At 47.9% G+C, this 16,424-nt stretch overlaps 1 protein-coding gene across 1 annotated transcript; it reads left to right on the forward strand.

The window, feature by feature from the left end:
- Positions 1 to 1,433: 1,433 nt before the first annotated feature.
- Positions 1,434 to 4,769, forward strand: CHST1 (carbohydrate sulfotransferase 1). The gene is made up of 2 exons (XM_007455799.1): positions 1,434 to 1,530; positions 2,646 to 4,769. The coding sequence occupies exon 2, from the start codon at positions 2,688 to 2,690 to the stop codon at positions 3,921 to 3,923; it is 1,236 nt and encodes a 411-aa protein (XP_007455861.1). The 5' UTR covers positions 1,434 to 1,530; positions 2,646 to 2,687; the 3' UTR covers positions 3,924 to 4,769.
- The last annotated feature ends 11,655 nt before the right edge of the window (positions 4,770 to 16,424 follow it).

Consider the following 16,424-nt stretch of genomic DNA (forward strand, 5'->3'; position numbering starts at 1 on the left):
GTTGGGTGAGTGAGCTGAGCCAGGCAGCACTGCAGGTTTGGGAAATGAGGACCTACTCGCCCTGCCCTCAAGGGAATCGTTCCATACAGGGGATGTGGGAAGCATATTCACAAGGCACAGGAGTTCACTCCATCAGCCACGAGTCAGTAGATCGACCAGACCAGACAGCAAAGGGAAGAAACATGCTCTAAGTCTCAGAAACCGTCTGAAGTCCCCTTTTAATGTCCGGTCCCTCTCATGCTGATTCACAAACAAATGGGGGCCATTAACTGAATGCATGTTTGAAGGCCAAGTACAGGTAACCTGGAGGAACAGTAAGTCAAATCTCCTTAGAAGGAAGGAGAGTGGGCTCTGGGGAACCTGCTAGATGGGGGTAAGCCAAGCATGTGAGTTCAGGCAGGTTTCTTCACCTCTCTGTGCCTCAGCCTTCTCTTCTGTGAAATGGAGCCAATAATTTCCGTGTAAAGTTCTTGCGGGGAATTGATGAGCTAGGGCGGGGAAACCGCTTAGCACTTAGGAAATACACAGTAGACACTAACAAAAATAACGTTGCCGTCTTGGTGTTTTAACTTAGGATCTGTGAAGAGCATCCAGATCCCGGATGCTCCCTGGTCCACTTTTGCTTTGAGTTTCAGGTAGCCGTTCTCTCTCCGTGTGGCTAGAAGAGGAACCTCACTTCCGGGCTGTCCCCTCCTCGTGGGCCTCAGCGTGTGAGTGGTCTCGACTGAGCCACCGCTTCCGCCTGGAGATCTGGGGTGAGCACCCCTGTCCTTGCTGACTTCCGCTAACCCCCCTCTTGGGGAATCACTGAACAAGCTGAATTGCAAAGGGTCAGGATGCTCTGCTGATTTTAACTGCAGAACCAGTCTGGACTGTGCCCCGGCCCCATTTGCTGGGACAACTTTGACTCCGACTGTTCCGTTCTTGGGCACTAGCCGCTGTGTCTGGTTGGGTCAGTCTGGTCACCAGAGCTGAACTGAGCTCGCCAGGCCTGGGGGTGTTTGCGGCCGGTGGATTTCTTCGCAGCTCCCGCTGGTGGTAGCTGGGAGGGGTGCCTCCACGGGGGGCTTGCCCAAGTGGGGCACCAACGCTCAGCCAGCTGGGTGGGCAGGCTTGCCAGCTCCCTGCCCACTGGGGCGTGGTGTGAGCACAGGGACTGAGACTTGCTAGGAGGATATGGGTAGGGGGTGGCAGAGGTGGGTGAAGGGGCTGGGATGCAGCCCAGGCCTCAGAGGGCTGGATCCAGGGGATCAGAGATGGCAATGGGTTATTTGGAGCTCTGAGTCAGTGATAAATCTGGGAGAGCAAGCAGGGCCTTTGCTGCCCAGCCCTGGAGAGCTGTCTGTGGGGCGCAGGACACAGGAGAGAAGGGGTGGGGAGGGAGGAGCTTGGAGCCCCCCTTTAGCACCCCTGCCTTCCCTCTCTCCTTGCAGTCTTCTGGCCACAGGGCTGCTGCGCAGGCAGTGACTGCCTGCTGGGCCTGGAGACTTGGCGGCTGCGGACTGCCCAGCTCAGAACAGCCCCTCTTTGGTGAGTCGTGGAGTCCTCTCTGCCTCGCCTTCCCCAGGGCTGGTCACCGAGCTAGCCCACCTCGGGGGCGACTTTCAGAAGCCCAGCTAAGCTCCTCTTCCCCGCTCTCCCTGCCCTCCCCATCCCCCATGCGTTCTCAGTTCCTTGAGATGCCCCTCCTGTACCACCCCTTCCTCTTCTCACTGCCCTGCCTGGCTTCTCTGGGGCCACTGTTGGATCACAGTGGGGCCCCTGCGCTTACCCTGTGGGCAGAAGGGGGTGAGGGCCTAAAGATGGAGGCCCTTGAGGACTGGCTGGGGGAGGGGGGCTGGAGGAACCTGCTGACAGTAGGGTCATCTGCCCCATGGCCTGGACCCCTCCCTCAGTGGCCAGGAGGAAATCCTGGAGGGCGCTGGGGCCCAGGAAGGGATGCTTCTCAGCAGCCCCTGGACCCTGTCTCTGCTCTGGGCCAGCTGACTCTTAGGGACTCCGCGAGCCCTGGGAGTCCTCTTCTGGAATAAGCTGGTCACCTGCATCTGTAAACTTGGACACAGTTGTCCACCTTTCCCGGCCCAGCAGGCATGGGGTGCTAGCAGCCCACCAGCTCACGGCGTGCAGGGGTCCTTTCTGCATGAGGACTTGGGTCGGGGGAGGCAGCTCACGTGGGCTCTTCTCCCTCTTGGGGGTGGGCAGGGGACGGAGGAAGGCTGACCACCGGGGGACTGGGCGCCAGCTCGTGGGGGTGAAGGAGACGCAGGTGGGCCCAGGAGATGCCGGCAGGGGTGACAGGCAGTGACAGGGGAATGGCTTGAGGTGGGAACCGGTCATTCCCAAGTGTGGGAGTTGGGAGTGTTAGGGTCTTGCCCAGTCAGGCCCCACTACGGAACTCAGCTCATGATGGGAGGCCCCGCAGCCTTCTGTAGGGTAAACCCCAGGGTATGGGAATCAGTCCCTAATAGCTCCCAGGAGTTCCCAGAGAATGGTAAAGTCTAGTGCGGGAGCCGTTTAGGCCTCAGATGCATGTGTGAGCACTGACGCAGGGAGCTGGAGCCCTTCCCCAGGCGGGCTGGAGCCGCTGGCCTTGGGAGGCACCCAAGCCTGGCTGCTCCCTGATGGCTGCCCGCCTTCGCCCGCAGACCTCACATGGTGGAGAAGCAGCCCCATGAAGGTGCCCAGCCATGCAATGTTCCTGGAAGGCCGTCCTCCTCCTTGCCCTGGCCTCCATCGCCATCCAGTACACGGCCATTCGCACCTTCACCGCCAAGTCCTTCCACACCTGCCCGGGTCTGGCGGAGGCGGGGCTGGCCGAGAGGCTGTGCGAAGAGAGCCCCACCTTCGCCTATAACCTCTCCCGCAAGACCCACATCCTCATCCTGGCCACCACGCGCAGCGGCTCCTCCTTCGTGGGCCAGCTCTTTAACCAGCACCTGGACGTCTTCTACCTGTTTGAGCCCCTCTACCACGTCCAGAACACGCTCATCCCCCGCTTCACCCAGGGCAAGAGCCCCGCGGACCGGCGGGTCATGCTGGGAGCCAGCCGTGACCTCCTGAGGAGCCTCTACGACTGTGACCTCTACTTTCTGGAGAACTATATCAAGCCGCCGCCCGTCAACCACACCACCGACAGGATCTTCCGCCGCGGGGCCAGCAGGGTACTGTGCTCTCGCCCCGTGTGCGACCCTCCGGGCTCCGCGGACCTGGTGCTGGAGGAGGGGGACTGCGTGCGCAAGTGCGGCCTGCTAAACTTGACGGTGGCCGCCGAGGCCTGTCGGGAGCGCAGCCACGTGGCCATTAAGACGGTGCGGGTGCCCGAGGTTAACGACTTGCGGGCCCTGGTTGAAGACCCCCGGTTAAACCTCAAGGTCATCCAGCTGGTCCGAGACCCACGTGGCATTCTGGCTTCCCGCAGCGAGACCTTCCGCGACACGTACCGGCTCTGGCGGCTCTGGTACGGCACCGGGAGGAAGCCCTACAACCTGGACGTGACGCAGCTGACCACGGTGTGCGAGGACTTCTCCAACTCCGTGTCCACCGGCCTCATGCGGCCCCCGTGGCTCAAGGGCAAGTACATGCTGGTGCGCTACGAGGACCTGGCCAGGAACCCCATGAAGAAGACCGAGGAAATCTACGGCTTCCTGGGCATCCCCTTGGACAGCCACGTGGCGCGCTGGATCCAGAACAACACGCGGGGAGACCCCACCCTGGGCAAGCACAAATACGGCACCGTGCGAAACTCGGCGGCCACGGCCGAGAAGTGGCGCTTCCGCCTCTCCTACGACATCGTGGCCTTTGCCCAGAACGCGTGTCAGCGGGTGCTGGCGCAGCTGGGCTACAAGATGGCCAAGTCGGAGGAGGAGCTCAAGAACCCCTCCATCAGCCTGGTGGAGGGGCGGGACTTCCGCCCTTTCTCGTGACCAGGGCTCTGTGGGTGGGGGCGAGTGGGGGCCACGGTGTCGGCTTTGATAAAACGGACCGTTTTGAACTGTTGCCTTACTTCCCCCTCCCTCTCCCTCCCCGTCTTTGTGTCCTCCCTGCCCCCCTGTCCAGACCCCGCTTCCTCTGCCTCTCTTTGTCTCTGAAATTTGCACTAAGTCTTGGACAGGAATCTCTGGGGCAGAGGGGGCCTGAAGTGGGGTCCAGCCCCAGCCCCACCCCGTTCAGACACAAGGATGGGTGTCTCTGGTAGATGGTGACAATGTTTACAAGCACCGCACTTACACATTCACACATGCGCGCACACACACGGGCACCTGAGAGGAGAGACACCCCAAACCACACAACTTCTGAAGCTTCTCCAATGGACGAGCGGCGAAGGTATGGTAGTTTTTGCACTGTCTTACTTCTACGAGGTAAGAAGTTAAAAACAAAAAGGCCACCTCTCTCTAATTTATGAATGGCGTTTATCCCTCCCCATCCCGCTTCTGCCCCCCAGTGCCCACTTCCCCTCCCTCCCTTGGAGCAGAGAAACTGCCCCCTCCTGCCCGCCCTTGCCTGTCAGGTGAGCAGGTTTTTACTGTGAGGTGAATGTGGACCTTGTTTATTTTTTCCAGTCTGTGGCAATGCTGTTCGTCTGTCTGAGTCTTGTGGCTGCCCCTGGACCAGTGACGGCTGATAAATGTTATGGTTTTCTGATTGATCTTGGGGGTCCATCTGTGATATTTCTTTGTGCCAAAAAGAAGAAAAAAAAAGAGTGGTTCGGTTTGCTAAATGAACATCGAAATGCTTTATCTGTGTTTTCTGTAAATAAAAGAGTGCAATAATGTCTGAGTGTGATTATGGGACATTCTGAACGGGCAAAGGCAGAAATCAGTGGGGTCTAGCTTTCTGTTTCTGGCTTTGGGGAGGAGAGAGAAGGAGATGGAGGTGGGGATTCAATGACCAGTTGCTGGCTTTCAGAATTCTTGTCACCCTCATCACCCTCAACACTGAGTTCACGGTTTCATTTCCCTCTGGTCAATTGAGACCAGGCACCTTATAGCCAGGGGTGATGTTCAGAATATTTAACAAGTGGTATGGCTTGCCGAATCACTGTCTGGAGATCCTGATGAGGTCCTGGTGACCCTTTCCTGTGCCAGATGTTACCTCTATTAATTGCTGGGTCTGTGGAAAAGATAGCCAGGTGGGGGAGGGATATTCAAGGGGTGTGTTGGCTCAGGCTAGTGGCTGCTTATCAGTGGTCTGGAAGTATTCCAGGATTTTAACAAGTAGTGCAGGTGTACTGGTGTCTACACTGGTGGAACATCAGCTGTGCTTACTTCCTTTCCCATCCTTGGCAATCTAAGAGCTTCCCCAGCTCTTTTCCCAAGAAAACAGCTGGTGCCTAGGGTGGAGTTCACAGCTTTGTTGTCCTGGGACAGAGAGAGTCTGTCTGGGATTAGGTAGCCCCAGTGGTCTTGGGCTTCTCAAGCTTGGAAGAGCTGTTTTACCAGGTCACCCAGGGCAGTTCAACCTTCAAAGGATTTATTTATGATAACCAAGCCCGCACGACAGAGAATCAGAAACCAGAGTGCTGGCCTGCTTTTAGGGTAAAGACCCAACTCTCAGTGCTCTTGGAGGCCCCGCATGTCCTGACTCCTGCCCAACTCTAGTTTCACCCTCACCATGCTCCCCTTCACATTCACTCTCTGGTCTTCCTGCTTTCTTTTAATTCCTTGAACCCACTGAGGTTACAGTCCCCAATTTGTTCCCCTCTCCCCATAACCACACCCTTGGCTAGTGCTCTCCCTCCCACACCGATATGGGCTCAGCCATGTGCCTTGCTTTAGCCAATGGGACAATAGTCAGAGTTATGGGTACAGCAGCATGAAAAGTACCTGAGCTTTGGAGCTTGTCCCTTTTTGCTGCCTTTTGGAAGCCTTTAACTGCCTTATGGAGGAAACCCAGGGTAGCTTGCTGGAGAATGACAGACCATGAGGTGAAGAACCAAAGAGCCCCAGCCAATGGCCGGCCAGTTCCTCACTGACTTGGCAACTAACACAGATGCATGAGTAAGCCCCAGCCAAGGTCAGTGTCACAGTCTGGCCTAGACTGTTGGAACTGCTTTGCTGAACCCAGCCAAATTTCTGACCTACAAAACTGTGGGTTAAAAAAAGTGGATGTTGTTTTAAGCAACTAAATTTTGGAGTGACTTGTTACGCAGCAGAAGCTAGCCAATGCACATGGCGCTCTGGCTCATTTCAGGGTCTTTGCCTAGATCATTCCTCATGCCTGGGTTACTCCTATTCTCCTCTTAATCTAATTAATGTCTGCTTATCCTTTGGATCTTAGCTTCATTACCAACACTTCCTTGGTTTTATCAGATTAGTTCAGTTACCCTGATCATAGGCCCCGATATATCCTGATTATAGGCCCTTATGGCACCATGTACATCTCTTTGATAGTGTTTACCACAGTTGGAATCACACTTTTAATTGCAGGACCTGGCACACAATAGTATCCAATAAACATTGGTTGCATGAAAAAAAGCAAGGATAAAACAGGTGCTTACCACCTGAAGCAGCTGTTTTATCCCTCCTTGTCCTGGGCCTTCACTAGGGGGTGGTCTCTTAGGGGTCTGAATGAGACCTGAGGCAGGTAATGCCCTCCCAGCCTGTTTCTCACAAGTGACGGGGCGTTGAGCTGGGTTTTGTTCCAAGAATCCACATCACTCCCCTCTGTAGTCTAAAATTCTTTCTAACTCCACACACCAACATTGGCTTTCCTATTTCTTCGCATCGGTGCTATCACCCACTTTGCCACTTGTTACAATTTCCAAGGTGAATGCTCAGAAGGAGAATAACAGTGAACAAACACATGTACAGAATTTTACAGTTTACAAAGCACTCTTCCCCCTCCTATTAGTCACACCTCTCCAGAGGCTGTTTCCTGCTGACACAGAGGCACCTTTTTCTAGCCAGGAAATGGTGGTCAGAGCACCACGTAGGCAGGGCTGGCCCCGCCCCCTCCTCATCTGTGTGTAGCGCCTTGATGCCTTAGATCCTAAGGAGTAACTTCCTGGTCTTGTCCCCACACTCAGGGCTCCTCTCACCCCATGGCTCTAAGGGCCATGTCCTGTCAATTCTTTTCATCACAGCCTTCCTCTGTTTGTGTGTTCCCACCTGCTCACCCTAGTTTCTTTCCTTGCCACAGCAGACACTCTGGCCTCCTGACCCCACTTCCCTGGGATCCTGCGGAGCTCGCTGGGTGCCACTTCCCATCACTCCAAAAGGTATTGTCCAAAACAAACCTGCCATTCCCTACTCATCCCCTCCCTGGGGAAGAATTTCTCCCGGCTGGAATGCCTTTCCTCACTGGAAAGGAAAAAGATGTAATGAAGCCCCTTCACAGACCCACTGAGAAAACACATAGGCTTCTGTTTCCTGAGGGCTGAAAAACAGGTTGGAATCAAGTCCTCATGGGCAAATAGCCAAGGTTTGGATGCACCAGGGGGTGTAGCTGCAGCCATGGGCTGAGTGGTTATTGGGGTGGGCTTTGTGTGTGTGTGTGTGCGTGTGTGTGCGCGCGTGTGTGCGCGCGTGTGCGTGTGTGTGTGCGCATGTGCACACACACACGCAGCTGGGAGACTAATGCCCAAACTGAGGATCTGGCCGGCCTGGGGGCCTGCAGCCTGCCTGTCCAGGGCACACATGGGTCAATTACCCAGGCTTCACAGAGACCCTAAACCTTCACCAAAACCTCCAATCTGCCTACACTGGTTCTCTCGAGTTGCACTTCTGGGAGTTGTCACCTGCAGATGACTTGACTTAAGTACAGTAAGTCTTATTCATCTTGGGAAGCATTGTGATAAACTGCATAGTTCTAGGTTCCAGTCCCATCTTTGTCACTACTTGATGTGTGACCTAGGGCCCATCACTTAATTTTTCTGAGCCTCCATGTTCTTATCTGTACAGAGGTAATTATTATAATACCTGCCTCAGAGGGCTACTCTGAAGATTGCATAAGGTAATGCATTTAAGTGCAGAGCACCGTTCTTGGTGTATAGGGAGTGCTCGGTAAATGCTAGCCATTGTCATCATCATCATCATCATCATCTTCATCATCACCATCATCATTTTATCCATGGTTCCTAGCAGGATGCCTGGAATATGCTCAGTGAATATTTATTGAATGAATACATTTTTTTGTGAGCTCTTTTTTGTGAATTGCTGCTGATGCACAAAGTTACACCTGAACAAAATGGCACAGCTGTCAATGAAGTACCCTTATCAGCCAAGGCCTAGAACCGAAGGCTAACTAGGGGGAGACGAGTAGGGGACAGCCAGAAATGCCCACAGAATGGCTGCTAAGCATAAGGACAAGCTGGCCCACCCACAGGACAGTACCTGTAGGCTTCCAGCACCCTTAGAGGACTAACCCTCAAGAGTAGAAGTTGGCTGAGTTGACCTACCATCTTCTGGCCACATGCCCCAAATTGTCTAACTTCCTGGGAAAATTGCTTGCCTGGAGATGGCCCCAAGTCAGCTGCTCAGCTGCGACGTCTAGGTCAGATGGACTTGGCCTTTCTGCCCCCTTTAAGGGACCTGCATTCGTGCTCCTTTTCCATTCATAAAGCACCATTTTTAGCAGGGGGGCCCAGATGTCTTCTTCCTCTTGAAGGTCCAGGAGAGCCCACCGTCTCCAGCAATGAAGGATGTAGAGTTTTCTTAAGCCGGAATCTTTGAGCTTCCTGGAGTGGGTCTGGGAACAGCCAGACAACCACACCCAGCTGTCGGAGGTTTCCTCCTCTGGCAAATTCCAGCATCAAATTCCACAGCCTTTGACAACAATGCCTTCTTCCAGCATTGCTTCCTGCTTTCTTCCTTCCTTGGTAACACCTCAGCCTTCAGCAATGTCACTCTGGCCTTGGGCTGGCTTTTGGAAGCTGGATGTGGCTTTGGGACAAGGACCTTTGCACAGAGGGGAACAGGAGGATTTAGAGCCATCCAGGAAGAGTAGAAAATTAGCAATTTAGGTGACAGGAGACTCATCTTGAGAACTTGTTGTACTGCGCCTTGCTGGACAAGCCAGAAATCTACCCTGAGCCTCAGTGTCTCAGCTATAACCTGGGGACAGTGTTGTAAAAGAATGTGTCTTCTGCAACAGTTGGATATAGTGGACTACATATGCCCATATAGTCAAGTTAAACATATTGGCCAAATATGTCTCCAGACTTAAAAAAAAAATCTGTTTATTCTGATGATTAGTGAGATAGGTGTGTTAAAGATTTCACACTGTGATTGTGGATAGATTGATTTATCTATTTCCCCATGTAGTTCTGTCATTTTTTTGCTTTATAATTTTGAGATTGTGTTTTTAGGTGCCTACCGATCTAAAATTGTCATATATTTCTGGTGATTTGAACCTTTTCTCATTATGAAGTGTTCCTATTTGCCATAGTAATGCTTTTGCCTTTAAGTCCATTTTGTCTAATGTCAATATAACAACACTAGCCTTCTTTGGGTAGAATGTGTGTAATTTAATATTCTATCTTTTAGTTCATATACATGCCTTATAATTACCGATATATTTGAATTTACAGCTACCAGCTTATTTTGTGCTTCCTATTTTTCTCACCCATTATTAACCTTATTTTTGATTCAGTTTTTTTTTTGTATATTACATCTTTTTCCCACCACTGATTAGAAATTTACATACTTGTTTCTATTCCTTTAGTGGTAATTAGAAATGAAAAATTCCTTTCTCAGTTAATCCAAGTCTAAAATTAGTCAATATCTTTACCTTTCTCTTGAAAAACACACTTAATACCTTAATACACTTTAATTCCATTTGCCTTCTTTTAAACTTCTCTGTGATTGTTGTGATGCTTTTTTTTTTTTTGTGGTACGTGGGCCTCTCACTGTTGTGGCCTCTCCCGTTGCGGAGCACAGGCTCCAGACGTGCAGGCTCAGCGGCCATGGCTCACGGGCCTAGCTGCTCCGCGGCATGTGGGATCTTCCCGGACCGGGGCACGAACCCGCGTCCCCTGCATCGGCAGGCGGACTCTCAACCACTGTGCCACCAGGGAAGCCCTGTGATGCATTTTTAAAGCATTATATGTGGTCCTTCATTGACTTTTTCTAAATGATCAACTTTATTAGGGTATCATTTACACACAATAAACTTCACTCATTTTAAGTATACTCTTTGATCAGTTTTGCATAGTAATACACCACCAGAATCAAGACATAGAAAAGTTCAACCCCCAAATTCCCTTGTGCCCTCTTGCAGTCAATCTTCTTCCCCAGCCCCCAGAATTTGGCAACCATTGAACTGCTTTCTGTCTCTATAGTTTTGACTTTTCTAGGATTTTGTATAAAAGGAGTCATAAATATGTAGGCTTTTGTGTCTGGATTCTTTTACTTAGTTGACTATTGATAGTCATTCAAGTTGAATGTATTAGTGGTCTCTTTCATTTTATTGTTGAGTGCTCACCATTCCTTTATATAGACCCAAATTTCCACCTGATATCCTTTTCCTTCTACCTGAAGAACTTCTTAGTTAATACTTCTTGGAGTACAGGTCAGCTGATGATAAATTCTTCCAGATTTTCTCTAAAAGTCTATTTTGCCTTCATTTTTGAAAGGTATTTTTGTTGGCTTCAGAATTCCAACTTAGTAGTTTTTTTCAGCAATTTAAAGATTTTGATTCACTGTCTTCTGCCTTGTATTGTTTCTGATGAGAAATCTGCCATAATTCTTATTTTTTTTCCTTTCTATATAATACCTCTTTTTTCTAGCTGCTTTTAAGATTTTCTCTTTATCCCTGGTTTTCATATAATGTGCTTTGGTATGTTTTTCTTTATCATTATTCTTTTTGGGGTTCATTAAATTTCTTATATTTGTGGATTTATAGTTTTCATCAAATCTGGAAAAGTTTCAGCCATTTTTTTCTTCAAATATTTTTTTTCTCTCCCCCCGACCCACCGGCTTTTCTGAGATTCTGATTACACATATGCAAGGCACCTTGACATTGTCCCACAGGTGACTAATGTTTGTTTATTTTTTTCCAGGCTTTTTTCTCTCTGTGCCTAATTAGAATAATTTCTAATCCTGTGTTCTCAAGTTGTCTGATTGTTTCTTTTGCAATGTCTAATCTGCTATTAATCCCATCCAGCATATTTTTTTATTTTGTATTCGTATTTTTCCTCTCTGTATGGCCCTTGGCCATATCTTTTATTTTATATGTTCTATTTTTCCTCATTGTATTCATGTTCTCCTTTACATCTTTGAACGTTTTTATAAGACTTATGTTTCAAAGTTCTTGATGACTAATTCTGTTATTGCTGGGTCTGTTTTTATTGATTAATTTCTTTTCCTCCTGGTTATGAGTCATATTTATCTGCTTTTTTTTTTTGCATGCCTAGTCATTTTAATTGGATGCTGAATGTATTGGTCAAGGGCCAGGCAAAGACAGAAACCACAGCAGTAATTTCAACAGGGACAATTTAATATAATTAATTATTAGCAAGTAAAATATGATTAATTACTAAAAGGGTTGTAAAGGAGGACTCTAAGGAATATAAGAATAACAAATTCAGGAAGTCCCACTTCCTCTGGGGCTGAAGGAGAGTAAAGAAGGAGGGAGTTAAGAATTTGGAAGAGGCATCCCCCACACCTCCTGCTTAGATCCAGACCTTGTTGGAGAAGATGTGGCTGCCACAGAAACACTCAGCCTGCCAGAGGAGAAGAAACTTTCCAGAGAGTGTGGACCAGAGAGTTCCATAACGGCAGTCCACCAGATGGCTGAAAAACTCACTAGAGGGTGTGGTGGGGAGGGGGGTTCATAGCTGATCTAAAGGATCTGCCTGTCAAGTGACCAGTAAGCTAGGGTACTGGTGGGTCAGCATAAGTCTGCAGTAAGTGGTCTATTGGGTTTCTGGAGAACTTGTTGGAGAATGAGTGCTACTAGGCTTCCTAAACACCACTGATATCTGTGGAGATAAAACACAGCAGAACCAGGAAGAGAAACTCCTTCCTCAACCATGGCCTTTTAGTGATACCACCTCACCTGCTCCAGCACCCTTTAAAGACAAAAATCTAACATAGCACCAATTGGCAAAGGAGATGGGTATTGAGGGCCCAGCTCCAGTATCACAAAGCAGGACATAGAAGGGTGGATTTAGAGCCAAAAGGCAATAACTGGCATATGGACATTATACATTCTCTCTTGTTGAAAGCTGAATTTTGTTGGATTCCTTTATAGAGTATTGGAGTTTGTCCGGGGCACAGTTAAGTTACTTGGGATCCTTCTGATCCTTTCAAGGCTTAATTTTAAGCCACTACTAAATTGTGACCCTTCTAAGGACTCTATCCAATGTCCCATGTATTGTGAGGTGTCACCACACTATATGGTGGGAACATGAACTATTTCCCTCTCTGTGTGGACTCCTGGACTTGTTGAGTCTACTACTTTCCATTGATTCTTTTCGGCCCTTGTAGAGTTTCACCTCATGCATGTGTAGACCAGAACTCAGACAAAAACTCACGGGGACCCTCTGCAGCTCTCTGGATCTCTCTCTCTCTCCCTCTGCATGCCCCTTTTCTCTGGTAACCTGCCTCACAAATTTTAGCCACATCAATCTCCCTAAATTCTGATGTCTGTCTATTTAATTCAGTGAGACCCTTGGGTCTCACTTTGGGCTCTCTTTGCATCTTCCCTCTCTGCACTGCAGTCTGGAAACTGTCTCCAGGTAGTTAGCTGGGACAATCACGGACCTCATCCCATTTGTTTCTCTTCTTTCAGAGAACAGTCCTGTGTTGTTTGTACAATGTCTGAAAACAGGTTTTTCTGGGATACATTTTCCCACTTGTTTATGGTACTAGGGTAAATCCTGTAGCAGTTTAATTCTTCATAAGCAGATGTGGAAGTCCCTTGTCATGCATTTTAATTCTATCTTTAAAAAATCCTCTTGCTGTGTTATTTTTTATGTAATTTGATGCATGTCAATACATGATTAGATTTCCCCATACAGTTACTGCTTCATTTCTTTTTTTTACCTCAGACCTTCTTTCTAGAATTCCTTTCTATTTCCCTGTTGTATAAATTTAAGTGAGGGTCTGCTGGTGGCAAACTCTCAATTTTTGTATATCTGAAAATGTCTTTAATCCTTGATGCTTCAAGATATCTTTTATGGGTATGGAATTTTGGGTTCCAAGTTATTTATTTATTTTCACAGCATGTTAAAAATAACATTCCATTTTCTTCTTTCTTTCATTCCATGGCTACTGATGAGAATCAGCCATCATCCAGTGGTCCTCCTCTTAAGGATAATCAGTATTTTCTCTCTGGCTGCTTTAAAGATCTTCTCATTGACTTTGGAGTTTGAAGTTTTACTGCAATGTATCTGGGTATGGGCTTCTTTTTATTTAATCTGCTTGGATCCATTGATCTTGAACCTGTGTGTTTTCATATGTTCTGAAAAGTTCTCAGCTATTAGTTTTTAAAATATTCCCTCTGTTTCATTTTCTTGCATTTTCCTTCTGAAATTTGAATTAACCATATATTAGACCTACTTGCTCTATCCTTCATTCTTTTTTTCCCTTTATTTTTCTATCATTTTGTGTTTGTTTGTTTGTTTATTTATTTTTGGCTGCATTGGGTCTTTGTTGCTGCGCGTGGGCTTTCTCTAGTTGTGGAGAGCAGAGGCTACTCTTTGTTGTGGAGCACGGGCTTCTCATTGCAGTGGCTTCTCTTGTTGCGGAGCATGGGCTCTAGGCATGGGGGCTTCAGTAGTTGGGGTGCGTGGACTTCAGTAGCTGTGGCATACGGATTTAGTTGCTTCACAGCACATGGGATCTTCCTGGACCAGGGCTTGAACAAGGGTCCCGTGCGTTGACAGGCGGATTCTTAACCACTGCACCACCAGGGAAGCCCCCATTTTGCGTTTTGTGCTTAATTCTGGATAGTTTCTTTGCAATTATTTTTCAGTTCACCAATTACCTCTTTAGCTATGTCTAATCTGCATTTAACCATGCTTATCTAGTAATTAACTTCAGTTACAATATTTTTTCATTTCTACATGTTATCTTTCTTTTTCAAACATGCTTAGTTATTCTTTACTGTTTCTTGCTCTCTGCAAATATTTTCAAATGTATTTTTTATTTCTTTCAATATAGCACACATAATTATTTTAGAAGTTGTATGGTAAGTTCAGTACCTGAAACCTTTGCAAGTCTGTCCTGTTACTAGTTATTTCTGTTGGTTCTCAGTCATAATGCATAGTTTCCTTGCATATTTGTTTAGTTTTGTACTGTGGTTTGCTTGTTTTCTTTGGATTTTTATTTATGGAAATTTGTGAGACCTGGGATTGCAGAGGGTTCTTCCGAAGAATATTTTTTATTTTTTGCCTCTGCCAGGGCACTGGGGGCACTTCCTGGCAGCAACCACTGTAAATTAAATTCTTGGTTTGTGGAGTTTTGGGAAAACCCAGGTGGTGTGAATTCAACTTTGTTGGTTACAAACTTGTCTAAGGGATGACTGATGGTTCCAAATTCTCAGTAGTTACTTTTTCCATTTTCCATTTAACGCCTAGTTTTAAGACATTCCATTTTTCTTGCAGTCCCCATGAAGGAGGGGTTATAGATATTTCTCCCTTGTCCTTAACCCAAAAGTGTATCCCCTTGAAGTCTCAGCTGTTTGAGGGGAGTAACTCCTATCAGACTCCCCACCGTGGGCAGACCCTGAGCTTTGTCAGCCGTTCCCTTACCCCTAGGACACAAAGAAAACCAAAGCTCTGTTTCACAGGGTTCAGTAAATGCCTTTGGGGTAAACACAGTTGCTACTCTCCATACTTTTCGGTTCCTGCCTCCATTCAATGCATTTTTTTGCCCTGGACATTATCTACTTTCTTGCCAGCTTATATTGTATTTAAGAAGACTTTTTCTTATTTTGTCCAGATACTTTAGTTGTTTTCAATAGGAGGGTCAACCCGGGTATCTGGCACTTTGTATTACCAAACTACAGTACTGGGGTCACACTCAGTATTCCTCTTCAGTACCTACAACATCGTAGGTTCTACACTAGTATTTGGCAAATAAATGAATGAACAAGGGAATGAATGAAGACATATACACATGGTTTAGCTGCATGAACTGTTAGCCAGCCTAGAAACACTATTAGGTCAGGGACCTGGCCTGATGAGTTCACCGCTGCCCAAAACTGTCTATAATGATCCATGCTAGGGTTCAGCTGATGTTAACTGATCTTGACTCAGAGTGGTCTAGAAGCCATGGGAGATCTGTCCTCAGTAGTGATGCTTGCCCTGTGCAGAGAGCAACTTTCCAAATCTGTGGGCCTTTGGGGATGATTGGTTTTCATATGATGGGGATGGATTTCAGTGACTCTTCTCTGCTCTTCTCCTGGCTCCTCTGGGCTTTTGGCTGCAAATCTCCTCTCACAGTGCTGGAGTCTTGTCTTTGGTTTCAGTGCTGTCATCCAAGCCCATGCAGCCCAAAGGGTGGCCCACGCACCAGCAGTATCTACATCACCTGGGTGCCTGTTAGAAATATAGAATCTTGCCCCCTGCAAGACTACTGATTCAGAATGTTCACTTTTAATAAGATCCCCAGTTTATTCATATGCACATGAATGTTCGAGAAACACTGCTCTAACCCAGAGCATTCCACCGTGTGTGTGTGCAGTGAGGAACCGGTTCTTACAGCCTTCAGGTGGCCACGTAGGGTGACCGACTCATTTCCGTTTGGCTGGGACTTTCCCAATTTTAGCATCGAAAGAACCACATCCCTGGAAACCTCTTAGTCCCAGGCAAACTGGGATGATTGGTTCCCTTACCAGACAGGGCCCAGGTATCCCTATGGTTCCAGTAGATTTCATGAAGAGGAGCCACATCTGGTACCATGTTGGGCTGGGCATCGCTTAAGGAGGTGAGTTGCCACCTGGACACCTGTGTCAGCAGCCAGCTCCAGAGCCCTGTGCTCCCTGTTGTGAACAAGGGGGCCCTGGGATTGCAAGAGGAATTCACATTCTTGGGGTCTTAGAGGCATGGTGCCCAGTCCAACATGGGTCAAGTCATGAAGGTGGTGATAAGGAAGCTGGGTGTGATGTCCAGGGAGGATCAGCTCTGGGAGAAGGTGTCAAATCCCTGTCTTTACATTGGGTAGCAACTTAAGCCTTAATCTTTTCAGGTGATGTGTCCTTTTAGTAGCAACCACATTAGCTTCAGGAAGAAAGCTCTAACAATACACACACACTCTGCAAATTAGAACTTCATCATTATTTTGAAATACTTGATATGAAATATTTGATTGTATTCACAATCCATTCACATTATCACAAGAAATTTCAAGTTACATTTGTCAAAGAAAGAAGAGGAAGAGCTGTTAGGTTCGTTTAATGTAATTTCAAGTGTTATACATTTTTGAATGGTTATAAAATGGTCTTACATTTTTTATCATGTACTCAGTGAACAAAAGTTTCCT

Source organism: Lipotes vexillifer, unplaced genomic scaffold (genome assembly GCF_000442215.2).
Source record: "Lipotes vexillifer unplaced genomic scaffold, Lipotes_vexillifer_v1.1 scaffold977, whole genome shotgun sequence".
NCBI lineage: Eukaryota > Metazoa > Chordata > Mammalia > Artiodactyla > Lipotidae > Lipotes > Lipotes vexillifer.